General features: G+C 43.4%; 2 protein-coding genes across 2 annotated transcripts; one reads left to right on the top strand and one right to left on the bottom strand.

The window, feature by feature from the left end:
* Positions 1-3,161: 3,161 nt before the first annotated feature.
* On the top strand, positions 3,162-13,602 carry LOC149323302 (N-acetylneuraminate-9-phosphate synthase). Its single transcript, XM_089488725.1, has 6 exons — positions 3,162-3,335; positions 5,867-6,082; positions 6,650-6,749; positions 7,103-7,257; positions 7,781-8,047; positions 9,619-13,602. The coding sequence occupies exons 1-6, from the start codon at positions 3,204-3,206 to the stop codon at positions 9,826-9,828; spliced, it is 1,080 nt and encodes a 359-aa protein (XP_089344851.1). The 5' UTR covers positions 3,162-3,203; the 3' UTR covers positions 9,829-13,602.
* An 886-nt stretch (positions 13,603-14,488) lies between these two features.
* Positions 14,489-22,453, bottom strand: LOC149323303 (tripartite motif-containing protein 14-like). Its single transcript, XM_089510809.1, has 5 exons — positions 21,992-22,453; positions 20,913-21,146; positions 18,198-18,360; positions 15,925-16,017; positions 14,489-15,248 (listed from the first exon to the last, which is right to left on the bottom strand). The coding sequence occupies exons 2-5, from the start codon at positions 21,114-21,116 to the stop codon at positions 14,713-14,715; spliced, it is 996 nt and encodes a 331-aa protein (XP_089366935.1). The 5' UTR covers positions 21,117-21,146; positions 21,992-22,453; the 3' UTR covers positions 14,489-14,712.
* Between the last annotated feature and the right edge of the window lie 5,415 nt (positions 22,454-27,868).

Here is a 27,868-nt window from a genome sequence, read left to right on the forward strand (position 1 = left end):
GCACCATGAAATATAGGACATTCAAGAAAAATTGAGGACATGACCAAATAAAAGCTAAAAACACTCATAGAAATGTAAATTCATGCTTCTTGGTCGGGCTCAACATGGAGGACATTTTGGAATTCCTCCTGGACAGAAGGTTGAAATGAAGGACACATCCAGGGTGACTAGATGTCCTAACCGCAAAGAAGGACAAGGCACTGGAAAACCATACGGGTGGGGCATGACAAAATAAAATCTAACGGCACCGATATATAAACATAAATTCATGCTTCTTAGTTATGCTCAACATGGAGGACCTGTCCAGGAGGAATCCCAAAAGGTCCTCCAATTTGAGCATGGCCAAAAAGCAAATTCAGAGTGACCAGAGGTCCTCCTTTTTTTCCAAGATGTGTCTTCCATTTCAGCCTTCTGTCCAGGAAGTATCCCAAAAGGTCCCCCATTTAGAGCATGGCCAAGAAACATGAGCCCTTATCAGATGAGTCTGGAACTGGGGGTCTTCTGCACTGGGCGGTTCGAATTCACGTTATTTCGCACAATACCATCATACCAGCATTCGAATGGCCCAATCCGAACTCACGTGAATGCGCGAGATGCCGAACTGAATGCGTACTGGCTCCTCTTTTTGGAGCGTGTTGGCCAGTGCGCTGATAAGGGGATTGGCAATATCCTGGATTGGGGCTCTGTTCGATCTCAGTGCGAATGGCTCTGGTGTGACTACCCAGTCCTGAATTCCATCGCAAGACCCCCAGATTCCAATTTTTACTTCCGGTGGGTCTTTCCTCTTGCCGGTTCCAGGGAAGCGGGGGGGGGGGGGCGGTTCCAGCGGCCTCCTCCTCCTCCTCCCGGCTTGAGAGGCATGCCTGGCTGCATCCCAGGCAGGGAAGAGGCGCGGGGGCCGCTGGAATCGCGGTTCCAGCAGCCTCCTCCTCCTCCTCCTCCCGGCTTGGGAGCCAGCCTAGGTTGCATCCCAGGCAGGGAAGAGGCGCGGGGGCCGCTGGAATCGCGGTTCCAGCAGCCTCCTCCTCCTCCTCCCGGCTTGGGAGCCAGCCTAGGTTGCATCCCAGGCAGGGAAGAGGCGCGGGGGCCGCTGGAATCGCGGTTCCAGCAGCCTCCTCCTCCTCCTCCCGGCTTGGGAGCCAGCCTAGGCTGCCTCTCAAGCCGGGAGGAGGAGGAGGAGGCCGTTGGAACGGCGGCGATCGCCGCGATTCTAGCAACCCCGTGCCTGTTCTCTGCCTGGGATGCAACCTAGGCTGGCTCCCAAGCCGGGAGGAGGAGGAGGAGGCTGCTGGAACCGCGATTCCAGCGGCCCCCGCGCCTCTTCCTCCCAAGCCGGGAGGAGGAGGAGGAAAAAAGCATCCCCATTTACTTAGATGGCCATCCAGCCTCTTTGACAGCCGCTGGAACTGGTCCTCCCCCCCGCCCCAGAATACATATTCACACACTCACACACACACACGTACAACCGGGCATTGCTAATTTGTTGCAAGGGAAGGTCATGGTAACGTTAAAACCAAGCAGGAATGTAGAGAGGAAACAGAGAGGAATGTAGAGAGGGCACGTTGTATCGCGATTGTTAATGTGCATGAGCTGGCTCTCCAGCTGTTTACCGGGCTGTCATGACGTGACCTCCCCTTTCACCCCGGAAGCGTTTAAGGTCGCAACCCATGCAGGGCACCACTGAGCATGTGCGAGGGGGCCGATACGAATCGGCCAATCCTCATGTTGAGCACCGGTGTGACAAAACATTCTGCACTGAATGCACTTCGCGCGAATGCGGATTGGCCAATTTGAATCATGCCAATACGGAGGGACTCCCAGGTATGATGGTATTGTGCGAAATAACGTGAATTCGAACTGCCCAGTGCAGAAGACTCCCAGTTCCAGACTCATCTGATAAGGGCTATGGATTTATATTTCTATGAGTGTTTTCGGTTTTTGTTTGGTCACTCCCTCCCCTTTTCTCTAACATCCTCCATTTTGCGGTGCTTTTTCCTCCTTTGCCATAAGGACATCCATTCATCCTGCCATCGCTTTTTCTCCTACCTAAGTCTCATGTGCAGGGCAGAAATAACCCAGTTTGACACCGCCATAGTGCAATGCTATGGAATCCTGGGAATTTGTAGTTTGGTGGGGCACCAGAGCTCCCTCAGAGAGAAGGCTTTAATACCTCACCAAGAACTGCATAGCAATGAGCCATGGCAGTTAAAGTGCAGAGTGACTGGAGGTCCTCCTTTTCCCAAAACTGTCCTCCATTTCAGCCTTTCTGGTCCATGAGGGATTCCAAAAGGCCCTCCATTTGGAGTATGGCTTAAAATGCATGGATTTATCTATGAGTGTTTTTGATTGGTCATGTCCTCCACTTTTCCTAAATGTCCTACATTTTGCAGTGCCTCGTCCTCCTTTGTGGTAAGGACCTGTGTGGCTAAAATAATCCTCTCAAGCTGCAGAGAAACACCACCTTGCTTTAAAACAAGAGGAAAGGCAACATGTGGCTTGTTGTTGGTGTTGTGGGCCTTGAAGTCATTTTCTACTTATGAAGACCCTATCATTGGATTTTCTTGGCCAGATTTGTCCAGAGGAGGTTTGCCATTGCCTTCCCCTGAGGAGGCTGAGAGAGTGTGACTTGCCCAAGGTCACCCAGTGGGTTTTCAAGGCTGACCTGGGAATCGAAATCTGGTCAAAGCTCTGCAAAAGCCTCGGCATTAACCTAGCCTGCATCTGCACTGCAGAAAATAATCCAGTTTTGACACTGCTTTAACTGCCCTGGCTCAAGACTATGGAATTCTGGGAACTATAGTGTTTGTGAGACGTTTAGCCATCTCTGTCAGAGAGAGAGAGAGAGAGAGAGAGAGAGAGCGCTCTGGTGCCACAATAAACTACAATTCCCAGGATTCCCTAGCACTGAGCCAGGGCTAGTTAGAACGGTATCAAACCGGATTATTCCTGCGGTGCGGATGGCGTATTAGGCAGCGCTGGGCTATAAACAGCAAACGGGCGCCATCTCCTGGCTGCTGCAGGGATTTTCCTCAGCCTTCGGAGTGGGGCGGGGCTTAGCGGCTCCTCCGCTGCGATTGGCTGAAGCGCGCCGGCCCTGAGGAGTGGAGGGAGGGTGTGGAGACAAGCCTTCCGCATGCGCAGTGCTGCCTCTGCGTGGCAACGCATCGGTGGCTGCGGGTGAGGTCCTGGTCTTGCCTGCGAATATGCCGCTGGAGTTCGAGCTGTGCCCTGGGAGGCCCATTGGCGGGGAGCACCCCTGCTTCATCATCGCCGAGATCGGCCAGAATCACCAGGGGGACCTCGAGATCGCCAAGCGCATGATCCGCGTCGCTAAGGTGGGGAAGGGGCGTGGCTTCAGAGGGACAGAGGAGAAGAAAAGGGAAGCAGGAGAGGGGGAAAGGATTGGGGCCAGCGTGGCGTAGCGGTTCGAACGCTGGACTGTGACTGTGGCCACGGGGGTTCGATCCCCGTCTTGGGTTCATTAAATTAGTTTGCAATTAATTAATTATAAATAAATAAATAATTGCAGACTTTGTATCTATTTAGGACTATATATAAAGGCTATAGACTGGACTTGCGACTTCGGAGTCGTGGGTTCGATTCATGGCAGGAAAACCCAATGAGTGACCAAGATATCTATCTAGATAGATAGATGCAGACTACTCTATACCTGTTTGAGACTAGATAAAAGTATAATGGTTTGAGTGGTGGACTTTGGAGACCCGGGTTCGTGTCCAGGCTCAGCCATGGGAACCCACTCTCTCAGCCTCAGAGGATAGCAATGGCAATGGTTGAGAGAGTGTGACTTGCCTAAGGGTTGACATGGCTGAGCCAGGATTCAAACCCTGGTCTCCAGAGTTGTAGTATGTGTGCGTTGTGTGATCTGAGGTGAACCTAAGGCTGCCGTGAGATTTTCTTGCCATCGCTGCCCTCTGAGGCTGAGAGAGTGTGACTGGCCCAAAGTCACCCAGTCCCAGTGGGTTTCCATGGCCGAGTCTGGATTCGAACCCTAGTCTCCAAAGCCCACCACTCAAACCATTACACTGGCTCTCTACAAAGTCTGTATACTTTTATACAGAGTCTTGCCCAAGGTCACCCAGTGGGTGACTAGGGATTCGAACCCTGGTCTGCCGAGTCCTAGTCCCTACGCTGAAACCGCTTCGCCGTGTAGCAAAGTATAATGGCATCCAAAAACCAAAGAACGGCAATAGCTTTATTGGACCAACCCAAATGGATAAAGTGCCAAAAATGCAGCATATGGCAAAGAGCCCTTGTGGCATAATGGCTCCGGGAGACCAGGGTTCGAATCCCATCTCAGCCATGGAAACCCTTTGGGGGACCTTGGGCAAGTCGCACTCTCTTATTTTTATCCAGCAAAGCCAAGCGTGGCAGGAGACAGTGTGTGCAGCGTGAAGGCTGCATCCGCACTGCAGAAGCAATCCAGTTTGACACTGCTTTAACTGCCATGGCTCAATGCTGTGAGACTCTTGTGTGTATGTTCCTCTGAGCTAGGAGGATCTGCTTTGAAGTAAATTAGGACTGCTTTCCTAAATAAGGCAGAGCTTCTCTTTTGGGTTGTTTCAACATTTTGCAGTCGGCTCTCAAATAGGCCTTACAGACAATGGATCTGCCCTGTTAGTCAGGCATGATTCAAATGCTGATCATGCTCTGCTTTCTTCCTTGTGTTGTAAAGGCATTCCTTCCCAATTTATGGATCTGATTTTGGAAACGTTTCGGGGAGGGGGGGGAAATCTGTGACGGAGGTACAAACATTTTGTTCCACTAGGCATAAGATGGTCAAATCCCATCGTGGCTCAGAAGGCTGTTGTTAAATTGCCACCCCATATGTGCGTGTGTGTGTGCATGCATATATATATATATATACACACACACACACACTTGGGGTTTTCTTGGCAAGATCCTTCCGATTCTTCTTCAGGTTTGCCATTGCCATCCTCTGAGGTTGAGAGATTGCGACTTGCCGAAGGAAAACCAATGGGGTTTTAGGCTTGAGTGAAGAATCAATCCCTGATCTCCAGAGTCATAGTTCAACATGCAAACCACTACATCTGGCTCTCTCACATTCACATACACACAAAAGTTATTATTGTTATTGTTATTATTATCATCATCATCCATTTGTATAGTGCCTCTGATGTGCATGACGCTTTACAACAGAATAAAACACGAATAACCACTTCAGTATAAAATGCTAAAATACAATACTAGAATGCAGTACTAAAATACAGTGCAATGCAGTTGCAAAATACAGTGCGAAATACAATGCAAAAAAAAAAACCCTACACACACAAACACAAAAACAGAAAAAGCAGATAATTTGTTATATTAAAAGTATAACGCATTAATCTGAAATTGCAAAACCTTTAGAAAACAAAAAAGCTTTCAATCCAGGCTTGTGGTCTCTTCCAACTCTATGGCCTGTTACAGACTGCCAAAATAAAGCTGCTTCGGGTCTCTTTGGAGGTATGCTGTTTAAATGATGCATGCACCCTAAGAGTCCGGAAGCTGCACCAAAGCTGCACTCCGGTGCTTAGGAATGGAGTGTGGCTTTGGCGTGACCTCCAGACTCTTAGGACCCATGCATCATTTAAATAGCATACCTCCAAAGAGACCCGAAGCAGCTTTATTTTGGCAGTCTGTAACAGGCCTATGATTCTATGAGGATTGCCGCCATTGCCTTCCCCAAGACTGAGAGAGTGTGGTTTCCCTAAGGTTACCCAGTGGGTTTCATGGCCAAGCAGGACATCAAACCCTAATCTCCAGAGTTGTAGTCGGGTGCTTAGACTGCTACACCATGCTTGTGAAGCATCCTTGTGAAATTGTTACCATGTTTTTCTCATGACAGGAATGTGGAGCAGATTGTGCCAAATTCCAAAAAAGTGAACTGGAACACAAATTCAATAGGAGAGCATTGGAGAGGCCATACACATCCAAACACTCTTGGGGGAAAACCTATGGAGAGCACAAGCGCCACTTGGAGTTCAGTCATGACCAGTATCGGGAGCTGCAGCGTTTCGCAAAGGAGATTGGAATTTTCTTTACTGCCTCAGGCATGGATGAAGTAAGGGAGATGGAGGCTCAAGGCTTCTGTTTTGGTTTTTAAAAGAGACTTCCACTTTTGATGCCACGCACAGACTGTGTAGCCCAGATAGCTATAAAAAGTCATTACTAAAAATATAAAGATAAGAGTTAATAAAGAAAAGATTACACAATTTATAAAACTAAAACATTAAACATAAAAAGCACACATGGTAGCTTTTCCTTCTCCCAAGGATACCTGTCCACTTCTTGTGATTGAAATCCAACACAGATTACTCTTTCAGGATTTTTTAAATCTTTGGCTTTTACTCATAAACAATCCTATGAGATCCAGAGTCATGTTTCTTGCTTTTGCGTTTCTCTCTCTCTCTCGTTTGTATGCTTGTGGGTTTTCTGTTCACTTTGTTTCCATTTGTGTTCCCTACCTATAGCCATATCCCATATTCCTGTTAACTAGTTTGGGGGTGAGGGGGCCATTCGTTCAGTGTGTGTGTGTATGTGTGTGTATGTGTGTGGAGAGTGGTTACTGTGAGTAGAATGTTAATTTGGGATTTTAGTAACATATATATATATATATATATTTTCACAGATGGCTGTAGAATTTCTACATGAACTGGATGTTCCATTTTTCAAAGTAGGATCTGGAGACACTAACAATTTCCCATACTTGAAAAAGACAGCCAAAAAAGGTACGTTTAGGGGAAGAATGAATTATTATTGCTGAGTGTTGCAACTCTGATTAACACAGATAACTAATTTAGTTACAGGGGGTTGATATTGAAGTAATATCTATCCATTTTCTGTATGGAGATCAAATTAAATGTGACAGTATAAAGCCACAGCCACCAAAGAAAATGGTGCTTATTTAGTTATAATATCAGATGTCCTGCATTTCCCTAGAATGTGGGCTTGTGACAAATGCCTATGGATGGTATTGCCATTAGACAATCTTTCACCCATCTACCCTGTAACACGGTACAAGGTGGGTGGATGAGAAATTACTATTTTAGGAAAATTGAAAACACTTGGCTTTCCCTTCTAGGTCGTCCAATGGTGATCTCCAGTGGGATGCAGTCAATGAGCACAATGCAGCAGGTTTACAATCTGGTGAAGCCCATCAACCCAAACTTCTGTTTTCTTCAGTGCACTAGTGCTTACCCTCTTCAGCCTGAAGATGTCAATCTTCGTGTCATAACGGTCAGTGAGGGTTGGAGTGGGGACAGTGTGGTGGTTGCCCTCTGGTGATGCCCTTGGTCCTGCTCTCCATGGAGCAGAGCAACAGATCAAGGGCAGAGAGGCTACTTATAAACAGAGGCTGAGATTGTGTTGGTAACCTGGTAGCAAGAGGAACAGGGCTGCAGGTGTACTTCCACATCAAGGAAGTAAGATTTGCTTACAGCTGCCTGGTTGGGTCTGCTTGTGCTTATCACCTTTGCATGACTCCAGAAAACATGCAAATAAACAAAGTGCAACAGCTGATGTAAGTGAACCAATAGTATTCAGGACAGAGTCTTAAGACCAGCCTGTGGCTGTTTTTTTCGTAACGTGTTCATCTCCGTTGGGTTTACAAGAGTCTCAGTCCGGGCAGTGGCCAGATTAGTGTGAATATCAGATACAACAAAACTATTTCTTGTTGTGTTATAACAGTTGTTCTCTAAATATTATGTACCTCTAAGGAGGCCATCCTTTACCATATCCTTCCACTCTTCTGTTTTTGTAGGAATATCGATCAATCTTCCCAGATATTCCTGTTGGCTATTCTGGCCATGAGACAGGCATAGCCATTTCTGTTGCAGCAGTTGCGATGGGAGCTAAAGTACTGGAGCGCCACATAACACTGGACAAGACCTGGAAAGGAAGTGATCATCAGGCATCTTTAGAGCCCAGTGAATTGGCTGAATTGGTTAGAACCATCCGCATGGTAGAAAAGGCTATGGGGTCACCAGTCAAGCAACTCTTGCCCTGTGAAGTTGCTTGCAATGAAAAGGTAAGCGTGTTATTGTAGACCTTTCATTATGAATTAAATTGCCCCTGCTCATTTCACTTACTGATGACACTAGCATCCATAGGTGTCTGTCATAAGGCAACATAAAGATTGTCTTCTAGCTTGTGTCTACCACTTTAAGCATCCCCCCTGTTAGTAATAGGACTGCTAGCTTTAGTCAGTTGGTGAATTATCCAGTGTTCTAGGTTACTGGTTGCTGGGAATGGTTGGAAAATAAATGATCCAGTGCATTGCTAAAGGTTAAAAGAGGAGAGTGTAGTCAGGGCCTGGGTGGAAAGTCATGTGGGAACCCCATTTATTATATGTCATCATGAATTCATGGGAAGAAACAACAGCTGTAAAGAAAATCTGGGCACCACAACTCCATGGCCAAGCTTTTGTTTTTTCATATCCAAGCACTTAAGCTTTTGACACTGCACTTAGCTACAGGATCTGTCTTCTGCATTGCTAGTGGGGCAAGTAGTTTACAATCTGATGAACCATACACCTAGCGTTCACATCACTGCACTGTGAGTGCCCTTGAGGAAAAAAAGTTTGTAGTATGATGGGATCCCAAGTTGGAATGGTTGTATTTTTAACCTTTTGAGAATATGTCATCATGAATGATCACATGGGATGTCCCCACACCCGTTTCATCCTTCACTGGTGGCTGCTACTGTTGGGATGAAAAAGCTCATAGCAGATGCTCCATAATAATACTGCTGCTGGATCACTGTTGCAGTGACAGCATGCAAATAGAGCCTGCCTAATCAACTTAGCAGACATTGTTCATGTTCATTCACACCACTGAAATCATTACTCTGTCCAAGACAGCTATTGTGAAAATGAAGTCTTTTCCTCTTGAAAATGAAGCATTCCTCTGATGTTCAAAAGCAGAGATTGATTCAGGAGTACATTGCTATGTTAGGGAGCAATGTATCTTTGAACACCAGTTTCTGGGGAAGGGCTGTTGTCTTTAGGTGCTGCTTATGGGCTTTTCAAAAACAGCTGTTTTGGAAACAGGATGTCAGACTAGATAGATTTTGGGATTATGCTGCAGGGCTCTTATGTCTTTAAAACACTTATCTTTCCTGTGGTCCAGGTATTCTTTGCATTAGGTGTCCTTGGTCAGATGATCTAGTTTAATAGTTAGTTTTTTGGCCGGTGTCCCAGAACTAGAGTTCCAAATGATAGAAAATATCCTTATGCTACAGATAAAACAGATCCAGGCTTCACCTTTAATGTTGTTATCAGGGAAGCAAATAACATCATACCACAAGAAGAAGAGCCAGGCATTTAGTCTTTTTGAGTAAGTCACACGAGGCCTTCCAGATGTTGAATTGCATTTCACATCAGTCCTAGCCTAAACAGCTACCAATGAGATGATGGAAGCTGCAGTACAGCAACAGCAGGAGTGCCACATGTCTCCCTATCTCTGCTTTTGCCATATTGAGAGCTTAGGGGTTTTTTTGCTCTTGACCAGGTCTGTCCAAATGTCCAGCTGCCATTTCTGTCCTCTCTAGTACAGACCAATCAACCTGTAATGTAACCTCTTTAATGTACTCTTTTTCTAGTTGGGAAAATCTGTAGTTGCCAAAATCCGGATCCCAGAAGGCACAATGCTCACTCTGGATATGCTGACGGTCAAGGTAGGGGAGCCCAAAGGTTATCCACCTGAAGACATCTTTGACTTGGTTGGAAAGAAGGTCAAGGTTACTATTGATGAAGATGAAACCATTGTTGAAGATGCCATTGAAAATCACATGAAAAAAGTTAAATGCTAAATTGGACTGTTTGTGAAAGGGGACTCTGTGGAAATTGTGTAAGCTGCAAAGTTACAAAGAAAAGGCTTGGAGAAGTGGCCATCACTGGGCCTTCTCTTTCTGGCAGACAAACATCCTAATAGAGGACACTGGTTATTTTGTGCAAGGGTCTTTAATTGAAAGTGGGCAATGTAGTATTCCATGGATTGTTTTTAATGGTGAAAAAGCTTACATAGGCTTTCAGGCTCCATATTTCCTAAAGACAAAAAATGGTATGTTGCAAAGGGATGGTGAAGAATATTCACTAATAGTGAATGCCTCTGAATAGGATATGATATGCTCTTGACTTTCTACCATTCAGTTTAGCTTTTATAATGCTTAGAATCAGGATGAAACCCAGAGATTGCTTGTGCCAGTTGGAAATGCCTCAGGAGTTATGCTTCTTTTGAGGAAGCTTCTGCATCCTTACTATTCAGATTTCTAGCATTTGGCTAGAGAGAAAACAGTAAGATGTATGCAAGCTGAACACCAGGCCACCAAAAGGCCACTTACCTAGTCAGCTGTGGTAGGCAAGCAGTGCCTCCAGGCTCAAGCTTGGAAAGTTCAATTTTAAAATCAGTTGTAGTTCCAAGGCTCAGTCAAACAAGTTACTGTCACAGTTATTTAAAAGTGTAGCTATACCTAGGATCATATTTAATTACTTCAGAAATCAGTTCCTAAATGTTACAAGCCACTGGTCTGTGGTACAAAACACACTGATCCCTTATTATAACTCCTTATTATCACTTCAGCACCTATATGACAGCTTAAAGGAGCACACCATAACCTAACATTTGAACTAGGGGATATCCCATCCTTGCCATTACTAAGGCCACATTCTAAACTAAAAAGTAACCCAGAAGTTAGTATTATACTGCAAAAGGTGTGACACTATCACTTGTCAAATTGTAATCAAAATGCAATGTCATTAAACCTTCAATATTGACTAAAGGCATCCATTATGAGTAACTTATTTGCAACTATTTATTGCAGAGCTCTGGTTCAGGCAACCATATACAGGGTATGCCCAAAAAACATGCCCCATTGGCAATTTATTGATCTAAAGGAGGCCATCATGTTGGCAAGCTGGAGCATGTTCAAAGGAGGACCACCAAAATGGCGAAGGGCCTGGAGACCATGCCTTATGAAGAAAACTTAGGGAGCTGGATATGTTTAGCCTGGAAAAGAGATGATTAAGAGGTGATATGATAGCCCTGTTTAAGTATTTGAAGGAGTGTCACATTGAGGATGGAGCAAGCTTCTTTTCTGCTGCTCCAGAAACTAGAACACGGAACAATGGATGCAAGCTACAGGAAAAGAGATTCCACCTCGACATTAGGAGGAACTTGCTGACAGTAAGAGCTGTTTAACAGTGGAATGCACTCCCTCAGAGTGTGGTGGAGTCTCCTTCTTTAGAGGTCTGTAAACAGAGAGGTTGGATGGCCCTCTGTCAGGGGTGTGTTGATTGTGAGTTCCTGCATGGCGGGGGGTTGGCCTAGATGACCCTTGTGGTCTCTTCCAACTCTATGATTCTATCACATTACAATTTGTGAGCATCAGAGAAAGTGTTACTTTACTTAGGAATGTCCAAACGCCATGTAACATCTGAGTTAAAGTATTTAGAAGAAAATGGCAGCCAGTTTGAACATTTTTAATACTGATTGAATGTCCCTTATATTAAACGATTGGGATCAGAAGTGTTTTAGATTTTAGAATTTTTTGGATTTTAGAATATTTGCTTATACATGATGAGATATCTTATTTATGCCCAAAAACTGACCCCAAAATCCCAGGTTGACATATATATGGGTCAGTATAGTAATCTGATTGCTGCTCTTTCAGATTTCCCTATGCAGTGCAGAGAGAGTTTCTTTTTCTCTTGAGCCAAGCAGAAAGTGTCTTGGATGATTACCATATAAGTTGACCTTTTGTATACGTCAAGGGCAGGTTTTGGGACCAAAATTATGGATTTTGATGTGACCCATGGATAAGTCGAGGGTAAAACTTAATGGCATCTAACAAAAGATATAAAGGATGAAGCAAAGGAAAACAATGCAAAAGAACTTACAAAAACCCAGCAGGCATAACTACTGTTTGTGCTCATACTAAAGCCTGGATGGATGAGTAAATAGAGGAAATTCAGTGATTCCAGGGCAGATGTCACTCTTGCCTTTCACTAGGGGATGATTCCTTTTTTAAGTGAGAGTTAAAGTACAGTACCTACATTAACTCAAGGATAAGTTGGCTCAGGTTTTTTGGGCCAATTTTTTGATCTAAATTTCTAGACTTATATATGAGTATATGTAGTAATTGATGTTAAACAAACAGAGTCCCTCTTCCAACCACTGCTGTCTGCCAAGTGAAGGCTGAAACCAAAGTTGAAACACCAAAGCAAAAAGCCTCAATTAGAGTTTCTTGTTGCATGCACACATACATACTGAAGGAGCCTCTAAGTTTTATCCGCGACTTATCCATGGGTCATGGTAAAATCCATAATTTTGGCCTTCAAACCTGCCCTTGACTTGTACATGAAGTTGACTTATAGTCAAGTATATATGATAATTAGAATCATAGAATTGTAGAGTTGGAAGATGCCACAAGGGCCATCCAGTCCAATCCCCCTGCCATGCAGGAATTCTCAAAGCATCCCCGACAGATGGCCATCAAGCCTCTGTTTAAAGACCTCCGGGGAAGGAGACTCCGCTGAAAAGCTGTTTATGTTTCATATACACCTTATACACATAGCCTGAAGGTAATTTTTCTACACAATATTTTAAATAATTTTCTGCATGAAACAAAGTTTTGGTCCATTGAACCACCAGAAAGCAAAGTGTCACTTTCTCAGCCACCCATGTGAATCAGGATTTTGGAATATTTTGAATTTTGGAATTCCAGATAAGACTCAACCGGAATTATTGTTTATGAGGCATGACTTTTGGCACACCATGTAGGTGTTTTTTTAAGTGCTGGAATGGAGCATGGCTAGGACAACAAATGATGATAAAGAATGCCTTTCATGCATTAGGAAGGCACACAGATAGGTGAACCTTTAATAGAGACCACTTGTACATTTGCAGCCTCTCGCTTTACCATGGGAGCTAGATACATGTTCCTTAAATCTGCAAACAGAAATATGCTCATTAGGAAGTAACTCCCTGGGTTTACTGCTGAGGAAATATTAAGAAAGGGATGTAGAAGGTCAGATGTCTGTACATCATGTCATTTTTCTCATCTATAAATTACCTACACTGAAGATTCATGATCATAATTCAAGCACATTTTTTCTGTAGTTTTAATTGTGCACAAATACACCTGTATCAGCCTTGATCACTTTGAACAATGAGGGTGTTTGCATACACTTGAAACGGATCCAAAGGGTTGTCTTTCACTTGTGATTCATTTGTTTGAAACCTAGGCCTGTACATCAGGACTATGTCAACTCACTTGTGTCCTTCCTGGGTAGCATTACATTTGCATAAGCATCTTTGGACATGAAGCCTGTGATGTACCATAGAACATAGCAGTTGCAGAATCTAAGAACACGGGTTTGGCTTGTGGATATGTACAGGCAAATATGTTGTCCCAGTGACTGGGACACAGGGAGCGGGCCAATATACTTGAAATCTCTCAACTGTGTGTTTAATTAAATATATTCATAGTCCTCTTACAAATTACAACTATGTCACTCTGTTAATGCTTGCCTTAAGAAAATGACAAATGAATCGTTAGTGGATTTTTTTTACAATGAAAACACAATAAAATCTGTCAGATTTGCTTTTCTAGAGTTGGTGTCCATGGGAACAAGGTGCTTTTTTCCCTACTTCTGGTTCTTCAAAAGTCGCAGGAGAATCCTGACAGCTCCTTTGGTGCCCTGACTGTTAACAATCAGGCTTGAAGTTAAGCAGCTGGTAAAAATGGGCCATTCTTGCTGAGATCTTGTTTGAGAAGTTTTCTTGGCCTTTCCATCACAACGACAAGTGGTACTCAACAGTGCTTGCCAAGGACAGAGCCTAGAAAGAGGCCATACATTACCTTAAAGTTCTAGGTGATATGATAGCCCTGTTTAAATATGTGAAAGGATGTCATATTGAGGAGGGAGCGAGCTTGTTTTCTGCTGCTCCACAGAACAGGACCCAGAACAATGGATGCAAGCTACAGGAAAGGAGATTCTGCCTCAACATTAGGAAGAACTTCCTGACAGTAAGGGCTGTTCAACAGTGGAACACACTCCCTCGGAGTGTAGTGGAATCTCCTTCCTTGGAGGTCTTTAAACAGAGGCTGGATGGCCATCTGTTGGGGATGCTTTGATTTGGATTTCCTGCATGGCAGGGGGTTGGACTGGATGGTCCTTGCGGTCTCTTCCAACTCTGTGATTCTATGATTCTCTATAAAGTCAGACATTATATCGGACATTATATAGGCTCTCTATATAGAGTCTATATAAAGAAACAGACATCGAGATGCAGAAACTTTATATCAAGGACTATAGACCACCTGAAATATCAGAGTGCCTACCACACATCTAGCTGTACCTAAATATACACAGCTATTTGGACAAGGGATTTGCTTCTTTAAAGTGACTAAGAAAGTTGAAATTCCTAGAAATATAGAATTTCTGCACCCAATAACAAATCTGTACATTGGTACATGCGGGAAACATCCCAATACATAAAGCTGTCTTCTTGGAAAATGAATTGCCATCTAAGAAGTGATTCAGTTCTACACAGCATCACTAATCTTTTCTCCCCCTACTCAAAAAAATCAAAAGTACTTATTGGAATAGTTATCAAGAAGTGTCATTTCTATAGCCTGATGAGAAGCAAGAGTTCAGTTCCACCTTGTTGTTGTTGTTGTTGATATCAGCCTTTAGGTTATCTTACATACTGTTATTGTCCCTTCCCACACCCTCAGCGCAGGGTAAACTGGCTCAGTAAATTTGGCATGAAATGTGTGTAGATGAGCCATCCCATCTGTTACATTGTAAAAAGACAAGACCCCAGCCTCATAATCCAGAAAAATCCCTACTCGTTCAGGATCTTCCTCTGTCCGAATTGGGGTTCTCTCTCCATTATGGAATGCCCAATATTCAAAGTCAAACCTTTTGATACACCAAGATGCCCGGTTGCAGCCCAGACGGCAAAATTCAGAGTCCCCTTTTCTCTTGATAGAAGGATAAGTTGCCCCAATCCACCATCCTTGCTGAGCTTGAAGTAAATCCACTTCCCAGTAATGGCTCCCTGCAAGGAAGGAATCTCTACTCAAGACCTGCCAGAGCTTGTCAAACCTTTGTGAGTTTGAGGGGTACAGTTTTCTCCTCCAGCAGCAGCTTACAGAAAGATGGTCCTCGGACAAGGTCAGCCTGGGATGCAAACTATTTATCTCCAGTGTGGGGGTTCTTGCATCTGTAGGGAAACATTCAGAGATGACACATCACCTATCAAGACCCACCTGAAGTTCTACAAAGGATAACTTTATTTATACAGCAGCAGCATCTCATAACCCAAGACATGGTTTTGCCCCATAACATCACCTGCATGTCTATTTTCCCCTCAATGCATGGCGTATATATGAGTGATGTTTAAAAAACAGAACCTAACCAGTTAATAAGCAAAATGTTTCAGGTTCCGCTTTCTTCAGTTGCTTAAAATAAAAGAGAACTTGCAGTCATAGTCACAGTCTAGGACAGTGATAATGAACCTTTTCGAGGCCGAGTGCCCAAACTGCAACCCAAAACCCACTTATTTATTACAAAGTGCCATGTCCCTCTGGCTTTCTAGTAACAAACTCTGGCCTGGGGCGATGGCACATGTGCCCACAGAGAGGGCTCTGTGCCATAGGTTCGCCATCACTGGTCTAGGACATTCTGTCATTAACAATCCTAAATGGACAAAGTCTTCTCCTCTAGGCTGAGCCCATGTTATAGTCTTGAGTCTATGAATCCAGATTTTTTTTCTGTTTTTCTACAATCCTTCAATGAAACAAGGTGACCAGAAATCCTCCTTGTCCAGACTTGGGAGTTTCAAACCATGGCTGACAGCATAAAAACACACAGTGCAACTTTGCATAGACAATACATACGTTTTAAGAAAAGAGACCGGTCTATGCAGGAGTTCACTTTCAGCAAGGTTCCTGGCTCCTTCTTTAAGGTGCTGTTGAGGCTACTAAAAACATCTTGACAAACAAAAGAAGAAAAACAAAACAGGCAACTCAGAAAGGATCCGTTCATGAAGTAGATGTGCTGTTGTTGTATGCCTTCAAGTCATTTTCTGACTTATGGCAACCCTAAGGTGAACCTATCATGGGATCTTGACGAGTTGCATCAGAGGATATTTGCCACTGCCATCCCTTGAGACTGAGGGGCTGTACAGACCGGATATTAAGGCTGGCCTGGGTACGGAGTTGGGGCGTGGCTTCATTCTTTGGGAAATCTGTGTGCATCCCAAATCCGCACCCAAGCTGACATCATGCCTGCACCTCACCGCACGTCGGGTGGCATCACGGCACTCCTCTGGTGCTGTGGCTACATGACGTAGAGCTAAAGGAGCACTGAAAAGCCCTGGCATCGGCAGCTATGGCACCCTTTCTGCAGTGCAGAAAGAAACCGCTTTTTATGGCTCCTTGTGCTCCATGGAAAGGCAAGATCAGGGCCACAGTGTGCGGTTGTTGCGGCCCCAATCTGGCAGTAAAAGGGGCGGCTTGAACAGCCCCTGAGAGAGTCTGACTTGTGCAACGGGGATTCAGAACATGGTCTCATGAGTTCAAAACTTAAACCACTACACTACCATGACTCACTTACTGCTAAAATACAGAATTCTTAAATAAGGAGAATCACTTCTCTCATTGCTTTGAATTTCCATCATGACCTAGAATGACAAGTAACCCAAATCTGAACTTCACCTCCTGTTTACCCAATTTAAATATAAAGAGAAACAGAAGACAGTAAGGCAAACTCCTCTTGCCAGAATCACTTCATGTAATAATGCACTCTTTTTATAATGGTGCATTATGCTTGAGATTGTGCTTGTTCCAGGGTCAAAAACAAGTGGTGCGAGTAGGCAGGCAAATTTCTGCAAGGACTGACTCTCACAGCACAGCACCCACAGGCTTGGTCCGCCTGCCACCTCTACTTATATTGGTATGTCTCTTCTAGCAGATTCTGGTCCAGGGTTGCTGTAGCAACATAAAATAAGCACACTTTGGACTGGACGACTTTTAGGAATCCTTCCAACACTGAGATTTCTGACACAATAATCTTCCTCTAACTTTCCAAAATTATGAATGATGCAAATTCCCAAGAGACCCCAGCCAGATAGGAGAGATGGACTTGTTGTGTATCTTCAAGTCAATTCTGACTTATGGCCAGCCTATCATGGAGTTTTCTTGGTAATATTTGTCCAGAAGGCTTTTTGCTGTTTTCTTCCTCTGAGGTTGGGAGAGTATGACTCGCTCAAGCTCACCTACTGGGTTTGCACAGCTGAGCAGGGATTCATTGCACAACACTGTTTCTCCAAGGTGGACTAGGGGGAACATCAAGTAGAATCGCAGATGCCCAGCATATATGTGGGTCTTCCAGAAAAAGCAGAACTAGAAAAGTCTCCAGTGATGTTAGCACATTTGAGGAACAGCACGTTGTAATGATTTCAGCATTGGACAAGGACATTGGGAGTCCAGGGTGCGAATCCCAGCTCAGCCATGGAAACTCATTGGGTGGACCATGGGTAAGTTACACTCTCTCAGCATCAGGGGCAGGCAATGGCAAACACCTTCTGAAGAAACCTGCAAAGAAAGCCCTGTGGTAGGGTCACCTTAATATCATCATAAGTTGTAAATTGACTTCAAGGCACACATCAACTTAGTACCTTTGATTTAAATTTTATATTTGAGAATATTCAAAGCTTTGTGTGGAAATTATTTTATTAGAGTATTTGTAATATGTAAACAATAGTATATATTTCAACAAAAAACTGAACACACCTGAAACCTCCCCCAATTGTTTTTAGGACACTTATCTGCAGAAAACTCTGTCTATCTATATAACATCAGCTCAGCTTCCTTTGCTGAGGCACAACTGTAGCACCTTCAGCTTCAGTCACTGACTCTCTGCACTACTTACCATTTCTGTTTCAAATTGAGAAAAATCTGATTCAGCCCAACTAATAGAACATATTATACCAGTAAAGGACTGACTGCAGTACAGCATCCCATGTAGAAAAGGAGAAGGCGAAGGAGAGGGACAGACAGACAGAGGTGTGGGGAGGTATAGAAAATTTTCCCCAGGAAAATAAAGCATTGGATTTTTTTTTAAAAAAAACCCACATTACTGGTGAACAGATTGGTGCGCCCATGCTTACCTTCTTTGAGCCGTGCTTTGAGTGGCTTCTGGAAGATGGACTGAATGGTTTCCACAAAGCTCTTGAAGTGGTTTGTAACGTGTTCAAATGTCACAGGCACTGGAGCCAAATGCTCTGCAGGGATCCTCTGCTTCAAAATTTCCTTTTCTAACGCACTGTACTCCTGGCAGGGGAGAAGAACATTTTTACAAGTTTCGAATGTTGCCTGCCTTGTGTTCCTGAGTTTCCATACTTCAGCTACAGTATGGTAGCTACTTAGCCATGGACTCAATCCACAGTGCTTCTGTTACATTTAAAGGCCTGCGACTAAGTGGGAGAGATCGATTGCACAGGTTCTTCCTCAGTTGCTCTGGTTCAAGTGTGATGTTCAGGTGGGAAAGATCCAGATGACATTCGGAGTCAAACCATTGGTCCATCTAGCTCAGCTTTGTGTCCCTTACAATGGCTGGCACCCCATTACTGATGTACACAATGGTTCCTCTTCATCCTGGAGAGAAGTGACCAGTGTGGTGCCACAGGGTTCTGACCTGGGTCCAGTGCTATTCAACATCTTTATCAATGACTTGAATGACAGAATTGGGGGCATACGTATTAAATTTGCAAATGACACCAAACTAGGAGGAGTAGCTAATACCCCAGAGGATACTATCAAAAGTCAAAAATGACCTGACTAGACTAGAAAGCTGGGCCAAAGCTAACAACATGAAATTCAACACAGAGAAATGTAAGGTACTGCACTTAAGGTGGAAAAATGAAATGCACAGATATAGGATGGGGGACACCTGGCTGAACGAGACTACATGTGAAAGGGATCTAGGAGTCCAAGTAGACCACAAGTTGAACATGAGTCAACAGTGTGATGAGGCAGCTAAAAAGGCCAATGAGATTTTACGCTGCATCAATAGAAGTATAGTGTTTAGATCAAGGGAAGTAATAGTGCCACTCTATACTGCTCTGGTCAGGCCCCACCTGGAATACTGTGTCCAGTTCTGGCCACCACAATTCAAAAAGGATGGGCAGAAACTGGAACGTGTCCAAAGGAGGGCAACTAAAATGGTCAAGGGTCTGGAAACCATGCCCTGTGAGGAACAACTTAGGGAGCTGGGGATGTTTAGCCTGGAGAAGAGAAGGTTAAGAGGTGATTTGATAGCCCTGTTTAAATATTTGAAGGGATGTCATATTGAGGAGGGAACAAGCTTGTTTTCTGCTGCTCCAGAGACCAGGATCCTGAACATTGGATACAAGCTACAGGAAAAGAGATTCCACCTCAACATTAAGAGGAACTTCCTAACAGAGTGCTGTTCGACAGTGGAACACACTCCCTCAGAGAGTGGTGGAATCTCCCTCCTTGGAAGTCTTTAAGCAGAGGCTAGATGGCTATCTGTCAGGTATGCTTTGATTGAGAGATCCTGCAGGGCAGGGGTTGGACTGTATGGCCCCTGTGGTCTCTTCCAACTCTGATTTTATGATTGATCCCCCTGTTTTCACCTTTTCACCAGTGTCAGCAAGTTCTGGATGGGGTCACACTACCCCTGAAAGACTGTGGACCTATACAGATTGGGAGAAAGGGGCAGACAGAGGCCACCCCTTTCTCCCCCAGATCGTGGCTCTGCCAACCAAACGGCACAGCAATGAAGCGCTGGGAAAAAGGAGCCACAGAATAAGTGCCCTGGAGCGGCACACGAGGCACCATAAGCGCCGTGGAGCGGTGCTATGATGTCCTTTGTGCACCGCACCGTTTGGATATGGCGCACAAGGCACGTCATCATCACGTGTGCCGTGTAAACGGTGGTGTGCCAAGATGGCGCCCACGGCGCATGGTAGGGTTCGGGAGCATGCAGACACACTGCTCTCCCGAGCCCTTCTTTCGGCCTCAGGCCAGCACCGGTCTGTACTGGACCTGTGTTCACAGTTTGGGAGTACTCCTGGATCCATCCCTCCAAATGTCAGTTGAGATATGTGATGATCAGGAGTGCTTGTTATCAGCTTTGCGTGATATGCTAACTGTGCCCCTTGATAGAATTGGAGGACCCAAAGATGGTAGTGCACGCACTGGTAACCTCAAGGCTAGACTTCTATAATGCACTATGCATTGGGCTATTTTTGTACCAAGCCCAGAAACTCCAACTAATTCAGAATATGACAGTTAGATTGTTTACAGGTACATCCAGGAGTCATCATATCACACCAATCTTAAGATCACCCCACTGGCTGTCAATTAGTTTCTGGCCATAGTACAAAATATCAGTTATTATCTACAGGGTTTGGGTCCAGGTTATCTCCAGGATTGCCTTCTCCTTTACAATCAGCCATATACACTCAGGTCCTCTGGGAAATGTTTGCTCCATCCAGCCAGCATTAGACTGGCAACAGTTTTACACAGGACTTTTTTGTCTACTGCCCTCAGACTGTGGAATGATTTGCAAGAAGAGATACAAAAAATGCTTAAAATGCTGACAGCATTTAAAGCAACATTAAAATATATATTTCTTCTAGCAGGCCTATCCAACATCCTTTGGGTTTGGCCAGTCAATCAATTACAAATCCACCTAACAGTTGCATTGTCTAGTCCACATTTTATTAGCTTGAAGTTTTTTTGTAGGTTTATATGGGGAGATATATTCTTTCAGACAGACTTTGAGAGTGTGGGCACCTCCAGTAGGGCACTTCTTCCTCTTTCACTACGTAACAGGTAGATGAAGAACACAGGCCTACCTTCAGCAAATGGAGCGGGTCAGACAGAAGTTGGATTTGTCTGATCCTGTCTACAAAACTGTCTATGCTCCTCACTTGTCCCTTGCATGCCTCTGACTGCTCTTCATAAGCCCTTAAAGTCTGCTGGACCTTTTTATCGATGTCTTGTTTCATTAAGGTTTCTTCCTTGTCAAACAGCAGTCGGAGCTCAGTGAACTTCCCCATCAGCCAGTTTTTACTTGCCAGTGCATGAGCCTGCAGACAGAAGAAACTTCAGTACCACATGAAGAGTGTGGAGCAACATGTAATTTCCACAGGTCTTCTAGAATGCAAACATCTCCAGAATGGTTACAACTTTAAAAGCAATCGCTCCAGAAGAGATATGCCATCAGTAGAGGTCTGCTCTCTCTTAAGCATATGGCCAAAGAATTGGACAATGTGCAGGAGATAAAACTCTCTCTCCAGCTTACACACACAAAACCAATGCAGAGACTCACTTGCTTACATGCAGAGCTGAAACTGACCATGGGGAAAGGCATACGCACAAAAACTCACTCTCAAACAATACTGTACACCTGGATGTATGATAGACTTCTGCATGCTGAGGGCAAAAGGACTGTAGAGGGCTGTCTAACCATGTTGAGATTAAACCAGTAGTTACACAAGTTCCAAGATTAGGAACCTTGATAAGGCTGGTTTAGCCATGTCTTGTGTGTTTTTGGGTGCACAGCTTTGGAGATGGGGCTTAGAGGCGCATCCATGTTCCAGGGATAGAAACTAACTAATTAAAATCAATGAAGTTAGAAAATTTTAACATAAGAGGCAACTTAATGAAATGTTGAATATTAACAACTATTCAACTATAATAATTGAATTAAGATAGCATTTTAGCAATGATTTGATTCCAGAATTAAATTAATTAATTGAGACATGGTGTAAAGTTGCTAACAGATGATACAGTTTCCTATGGCTCTTTACCCAAAATCTGGTTCTCTTGGACTTTTGCAAAATTACTTCTTACACTCACACACATACACCCTTTTTTGGCCTTCAAAGCTGGAGAATTACAATGTTTAGTTCACAAGAACAAAACCACTCACTTTAGTTTTTAATCAGAGTCCAGTAGATAGTTTAATTCAAAGGTTAATAGATTGTCAACCAGCAAGTAGTAAGAGAAGCCTGGAAGAGAGTGGTTGTCTTTGCATCCAGATGAAGACAAAAATCACAGAGCTTCTGCAATTGTTTAAGAAAACTGAACTGTGAAGGTCTTAATCCTGGGACTTCTGCTGGGATCCACACATGAATCAGTAAAGGAGAGAGAATATAATGGAGGAAGAAAAGGGAAATAAAAGAAACATTTTTGGTGGGCTGGAAGACAAGTGAGGTTTTCAGATAATCATGCATCTGTCTCCAAAGCTAAAAGGAGGGACTTGGTGGCCCTCTTTTTCTTCTCCTGGGATTCAATCAAACCCTCAATAGAAGTAGCAACAGAACAAGGAAAATGCTCACAATTATGGTTCACTTCCTTTCCTTTGCCAAACTCCAGCATAGGAGTTGCTCTAAATGCTCTAAGCCCTTTCCATGGGCAGAGTGACCAGGTGTCGTCCTTTTCCAGGACATGTCCTTCATTTCAATCTTACAGGAGGAATTTCAAAATGCCTTTTATTTTAAGCATGTCTAAGAATCATGAATTTACATTTATATAAGTTTTTTTTCCTTTTATTTTGTAATGCTCTACATTTTCCTTGAATGTCCTACATTTTGTGGTGCCTTGTCCTCTTTTGTGGTTAAGACATCTGGTCACCCTGTTCATGGGGAACTTGATCCACCTGAGAGGGTGACAATTACTGGAAACCTCACAGGAACTGCACACAGATTTCCCAAAGAAGAATGAAGCACACTGTTTTTCACAGATCAAGAATGAGAGGGATGCTGTATGGCAGCGTCACCCAACCTGGATGGTTTGGATTATAAGTCCCATCAGATCCAGTCAGGATGACTTCCAACAGGAATGAGATGGTCCCCAAAACTAAGAGGGCACATGTTTGGGGAAAGACAGAGTGAGCTCAGAGAACAGACCACAACACAGCTGCATCTTTTTGGCAAATAGAGGAGATGGCAGCTCAAAGGCAGTGCCATTTTTAGTGGAATAGAAACCAGGGGAGAGCAGGAGTCTGCAGCCAACGTGACTCCATTTTGCAAAGAAAGAAAACAAAGTGGGGAATCACAAACCACCAAGTGTCCTTTTTGTCCTGTGGCTCTGAAAAGAATCTGGAATTGCCTTATATTTCTGTTAATTCGGAGCCATTGCTTTTATTGACTGTTAGTATGTGACTGCCCCTTCAAGAAATCTTGACCAGAGTTCAAGGAGGAGACAAAATTCAGTGCATTTGTGCCATTTATGCTGGGTTTCTCTGAAACAGTGGTATCCCTCTGAGGCTGCTGCTGAGCTGCTGAGTAGATTGTACTCAATAAATATGAATTTATTTGACTGTTTCTGAACTAAAGGGTAACAAGTCGAGGTGGCTTATTTACATGTGTCAATAATAAAGCTGCAACCACAGTGACAATGAGGGCATCCTGCCAATGTCAGTGCCATAGACACTAGGTGTTTACTCAAAGCTTTCCTGCCCTTTAGTCCCCAGTTCCAACTTGGTTTGGAACTATTGCTTGAAGCAGCTTGCCTTCCAAGCAATATCATTCATTTCAGCCAAACTGCAGTGGGTAATTTTAAACTGGAGCTGTGGTGTTTGTGTGTGTATATGTGTGTGTGTGGGGAGGGACAGAGGGAGAAGAAGCTGCCTCTGTTGGGAACTGTGAGAGATAGCAGCAGATCTTTCAGGTGGAGTAATTATATTGGCAAGGCAGAAACTGAACAACCACTCCCATGCCCCTCCTAAAACCTAGAAGAGAAATTACCTTAAATCTTTTTTGTAAACATATAAATTAGCTTTACTAAGGGCGTATTCCCACTATGAAATAGAGCAAATTGTTGATCGGTGTAAATGACCCTTGTTCCCATTTGAAACCGGTTCCTGTCGCAATGGGATTGATTCCTGTCATGATAAAGCGAAGCAAAGGCAAAAACTCCAGTTTTTCCAGACAGTCGTTTGAAAGAGGTTCTTTTGAGAAGAATCGATTCTGAAGCAAGTTCAAAAAGTGGGAACAACAGATCAGAATCGATTCATTCTGGAGGGGAGGGACTAATGGCAGAGGGGTGTTTATCGTCCCTCCTCAGTTTTTGGCAGATCCGCCATTCCCCCCCTCTCAGCGCTGCCCAGGTACTTGTGCCGTTGCATTTTTTAAAAGTAAAATTGATAGAATATTCATTCAATCAATCAATCAAATATTCTTTCAATTTTACTTAAAAAAACCATTGTCCCCCCTTCATCATCCTGACCCGTTCACCAGCTTCTCCCTCCATTCCCCGGTTTCCTCCTTCTGTCCCTGGCTGGCTCCTTTTCCCTCCGTTCCCCAGTTTCCTTCTGTACTCGGCTGCCTCCTTCTCCCTCCATCCATGCCTTCCTTCTCACCCAGAGCCAATTTGAAGCAGCACAACTAGTGGGGATGACAACCATGCAAAAACAACAACAAAAAAAAGCGATTACACTGGGGTAAGAAAAAGATCCGCTTTGATAGTGGGAATGAGGGACCTTTTGGAATCGATTTCCAACACAGAGGGAGGGTGAATCGGGAATCGGTTTAAACTGGAAGTGGGAATGAGCCCTTAGTAATACAAATCAAATAGATAAATATGAGAACCAGTGTGGCACAGTGGTTTGAGTGCTGGACTGGAGGCCAGAGTTTGATTCTTTGCTTGACCATGAAACCAAGGCAAGTCACAATCTCTCAGCCTCAGGAAAAGGCAATTCCTCTAAACAAATCTTGCCAAGAAAACCTCAGGATATGTTCTCCATAAATCAGAAATGACTTGAAGGCACAAATGCACACACGCATTCAAATACATGGTGTAATGGAAGTGAGGGAAGAAAGAATGGCCACAGGTGAAAGTGATGCTGGGAAAGACTGGGTGTGGAAAGGCAAACAAACTGGAAGTCTGCAAACATGTCAGCTAGCAATTAGGCACGCAAAGAATACTAACTCTAATAGTTTTTCCCTTTCAGATGACAGTGTAAGTACGCTGGTGGAGACTTGAGGTCTGTCAGAAAAAAGATGCCCCAAAAGAGATTATATTCATAATAGATTCAACCCTCCAAGACAAAAAAGGAAATTATTGCTCACCTGGAATGCCTTTCATTTAAAATCGAATGAGAAAACTCCACCTTTCCTGAGGTTCATGAGCTCACCAGTTTCCACATCATTCTGTGGACCTCTTGTTATTGTGGCTGATTCATTTTTTGCTCCAGCTCCCTGACTTTTTATTTTTATATACTAGCTACATAAGCCCTGTTATTATCAAGCTGACTTCAGTGCCATTCTTTGATAGAAAGGAAGGGCATATATTTAAAAGTTAAGCTAATCTTTTTGTTTTCTTTGGTTGCATCACAGAATCATAGGATTGGAAGAGACCACAAGGGCCATCTGCAGAAATGATCCAGTTTGATCCTGCTGCCATGACTCAATGCTGCGGAATTCTGGGAACTGTAGTTTTTGGAGACATTTAGCCTTCGCTGTTGGAGAGCTCCGGTGCCACAAGAAATTAGGAGTCCCAGAATTCCATAGCATTAAGCCCTGGCAGTTAAAGCGGTCTCAAACTGGATTACTTCTGCAGTTTGGATGCAGTGCAACTTTGGGAAGGGAGTGTCCATGGGGCTCCAGCCCCAATGATGGATGCTAGCTTACACCCACACATGAGAGTAAACTTTTAGGGGCTCTTCTGGGTGGCCTTAGGCAAATAACACTCTCTCAGCCTTAGAGGATGGCAATGGCAAAACCCATCTGATGGTACTTGTCAAGAAAAACCCATGATAGGATTAGCTTAGGGTTGACATTTGCCGTAAGTCGGAAACGACTTGAGGGCACACAACAAACAACAAACTAACCAAGTATAGGTCAATTTCTTTTGCCTATCTCCTTTCCTATCCTAAGATGGATTTCCTGAGACAATAAACATATTTTTTTCCCTACCCTACTGCAGTTGCTGCTGTTTCTGCCACAAGCTCATGTTGCATTGGCCCTGCTTAATATAGATACAGAATATTCTTATGTTTAGAACATTATAGATATAAAAACAATTTGAAAACATAGCAAACAAATAATTTAACAATCACAACATGAAACAATTTAAGAGTTAAAAAGCTTAAAACTATGTATCATCTGTACAGGTTCAAGCCAACTGTATATCCATATTCCTGTTACTGGAGTAGAAACTGTACAACAGGTTCCACATTCAAAGCTGAGACGGTGCATATATTAATGGCCATGTGCAAATATAAACAAAACAGACGCCTCAGGAATAAAAACACACGCATTCAGGTGTCAGGTCTAAATGTGCTGCCACAACTTTCCAAGTCATTCCTCTTCCACTACTACCCCCGTTTCTAGCATTTCCACTACTGGGGCCTTGCTAGGATTTTGGCTATCAAAGACAGGCTTCCACTGCTACTCTATATTCGGTATAACAACTCCTTCATTTCATTTTGCATTCAGTATGTTCAAACCAATTCATGACTTTCAGAGATGTGACACAATAATACAAGCCATGCTAACAAGAACATGGGGCCTTGAAAGGGACAGTCAAGTTCATTTTTGTGGCTGATGTGGTTCCACCTCTTCTTCACATGCACCTGATGTGTCTGCCCACAACACGAGGGCCCCAGCAACAAATGGGCACACTTTCATTTTACCTGAAGTGCAATTGTAGCTTCTTCTATATGTTTTGTGTTGTCCATTTCCTGCTGCCTCTTCAGTGCTAACTGGTTCAAGCACAATCCTATTATTTCCTGTGAGACCCGGAAGAAAACACATGCTATGAGAACTTCACACTGATAACTTCACTGAAAATACATCCCTCCAGCGACTAGGTAACGTTACCCTGGGTGGCTTTTATTGTTAGTTATTTCAATCTAGTACCCACCCGAAATTATCTCTAGTTTTAAAAAAGAATAATTTTATTGAAGTAATTTTCATATCATTGATATTAACAGTATAACACATTCATAAATCACAGAACATAAAACAGAATTTTATGATATATTTATGAGATAATTCTCTTTAGCTTTTTAAACATAGCAACTGTGTAACTTTTATTTTTATTTCCATTTACTATGCAAACTGTATGTTCCATCTAAGGATGAAGACAGATATAGGTAACAGATGTCCTCCGAAACTGGGGTTGGCTAGTTTTAAACCAGGTTGATTTAAGCCAAATAACTTAAATATATAGGCTACCAGCTTGTCAATATAATTCCCAAAGTTTTACTGAAAGATGTAAATCGTTCCTAGACATTACATGATTGTTATCCAATGTTATTTTAATTTGTTGTCTGCTATATTTTATTGTTTGACTGTTAAGATGTATTAATATGTATTGTGTTTAATTATTCGCGGTCTCTTCCAACTCTACGATTCTATGATTCTATGATTTTCATAGACTGTACGTCATAGGGTTATTTTATTTTATTTTATTTTAATTGATTGTATGTACAGCGCTGTGTAAATTTACAGCACTTTATAACTATGAATAAGGCTTAATAATAAGACCCAATAACTCTGAATTGCTAATGTTAGAAAGCATTAAAACATGGGTGATCAAGCTTTCTAATACATCAAATAATGTTTCACAGTATTAATATAGTAAACAGGATTCAGTTTTCCCCCCAAACATTAATGCTAAAAAAAGAGGTTTAAACCACGCACACAGAAAAAATGTCTTTAAACCAGAAAAATTATAGGGTTTCAGTTTAAAAAACCCACTTTGCCTGAAACCAAAGACAGCAGCTTTGCCTGAAACCAAGACAGCATCTAAATTGATCATCTGCTATTTCTTTCCTTGTCCCTTCTTAAGAGTGCAACCA

Source organism: Sceloporus occidentalis, unplaced genomic scaffold (genome assembly GCF_023333645.1).
Source record: "Sceloporus occidentalis isolate IW3139 unplaced genomic scaffold, rSceOcc1.0.p SCAF_1, whole genome shotgun sequence".
Taxonomy (NCBI): Eukaryota; Metazoa; Chordata; class Lepidosauria; order Squamata; family Phrynosomatidae; genus Sceloporus; species Sceloporus occidentalis.

Coding starts and splice junctions, on each gene's coding strand:
- LOC149323302 (XM_089488725.1), top strand. CDS start 3,204: ATGCCGCTGGAGTTCGAGCTGTGCCCTGGGAGGCCCATTGGCGGGGAG. Junction 3,336..5,866: donor GCATGATCCGCGTCGCTAAG/GTGGGGAAGGGG, acceptor TTCTCATGACAG/GAATGTGGAGCAGATTGTGC. Junction 7,258..7,780: donor TCAATCTTCGTGTCATAACG/GTCAGTGAGGGT, acceptor CTGTTTTTGTAG/GAATATCGATCAATCTTCCC.
- LOC149323303 (XM_089510809.1), bottom strand. CDS start 21,116: ATGGGGAAGTTCACTGAGCTCCGACTGCTGTTTGACAAGGAAGAAACC. Junction 16,018..18,197: donor CAAAGCACGGCTCAAAGAAG/GTAAGCATGGGC, acceptor TTGTTTGTCAAG/ATGTTTTTAGTAGCCTCAAC. Junction 15,249..15,924: donor CCGGTCTCTTTTCTTAAAAC/GTATGTATTGTC, acceptor GTTTCCCTACAG/ATGCAAGAACCCCCACACTG.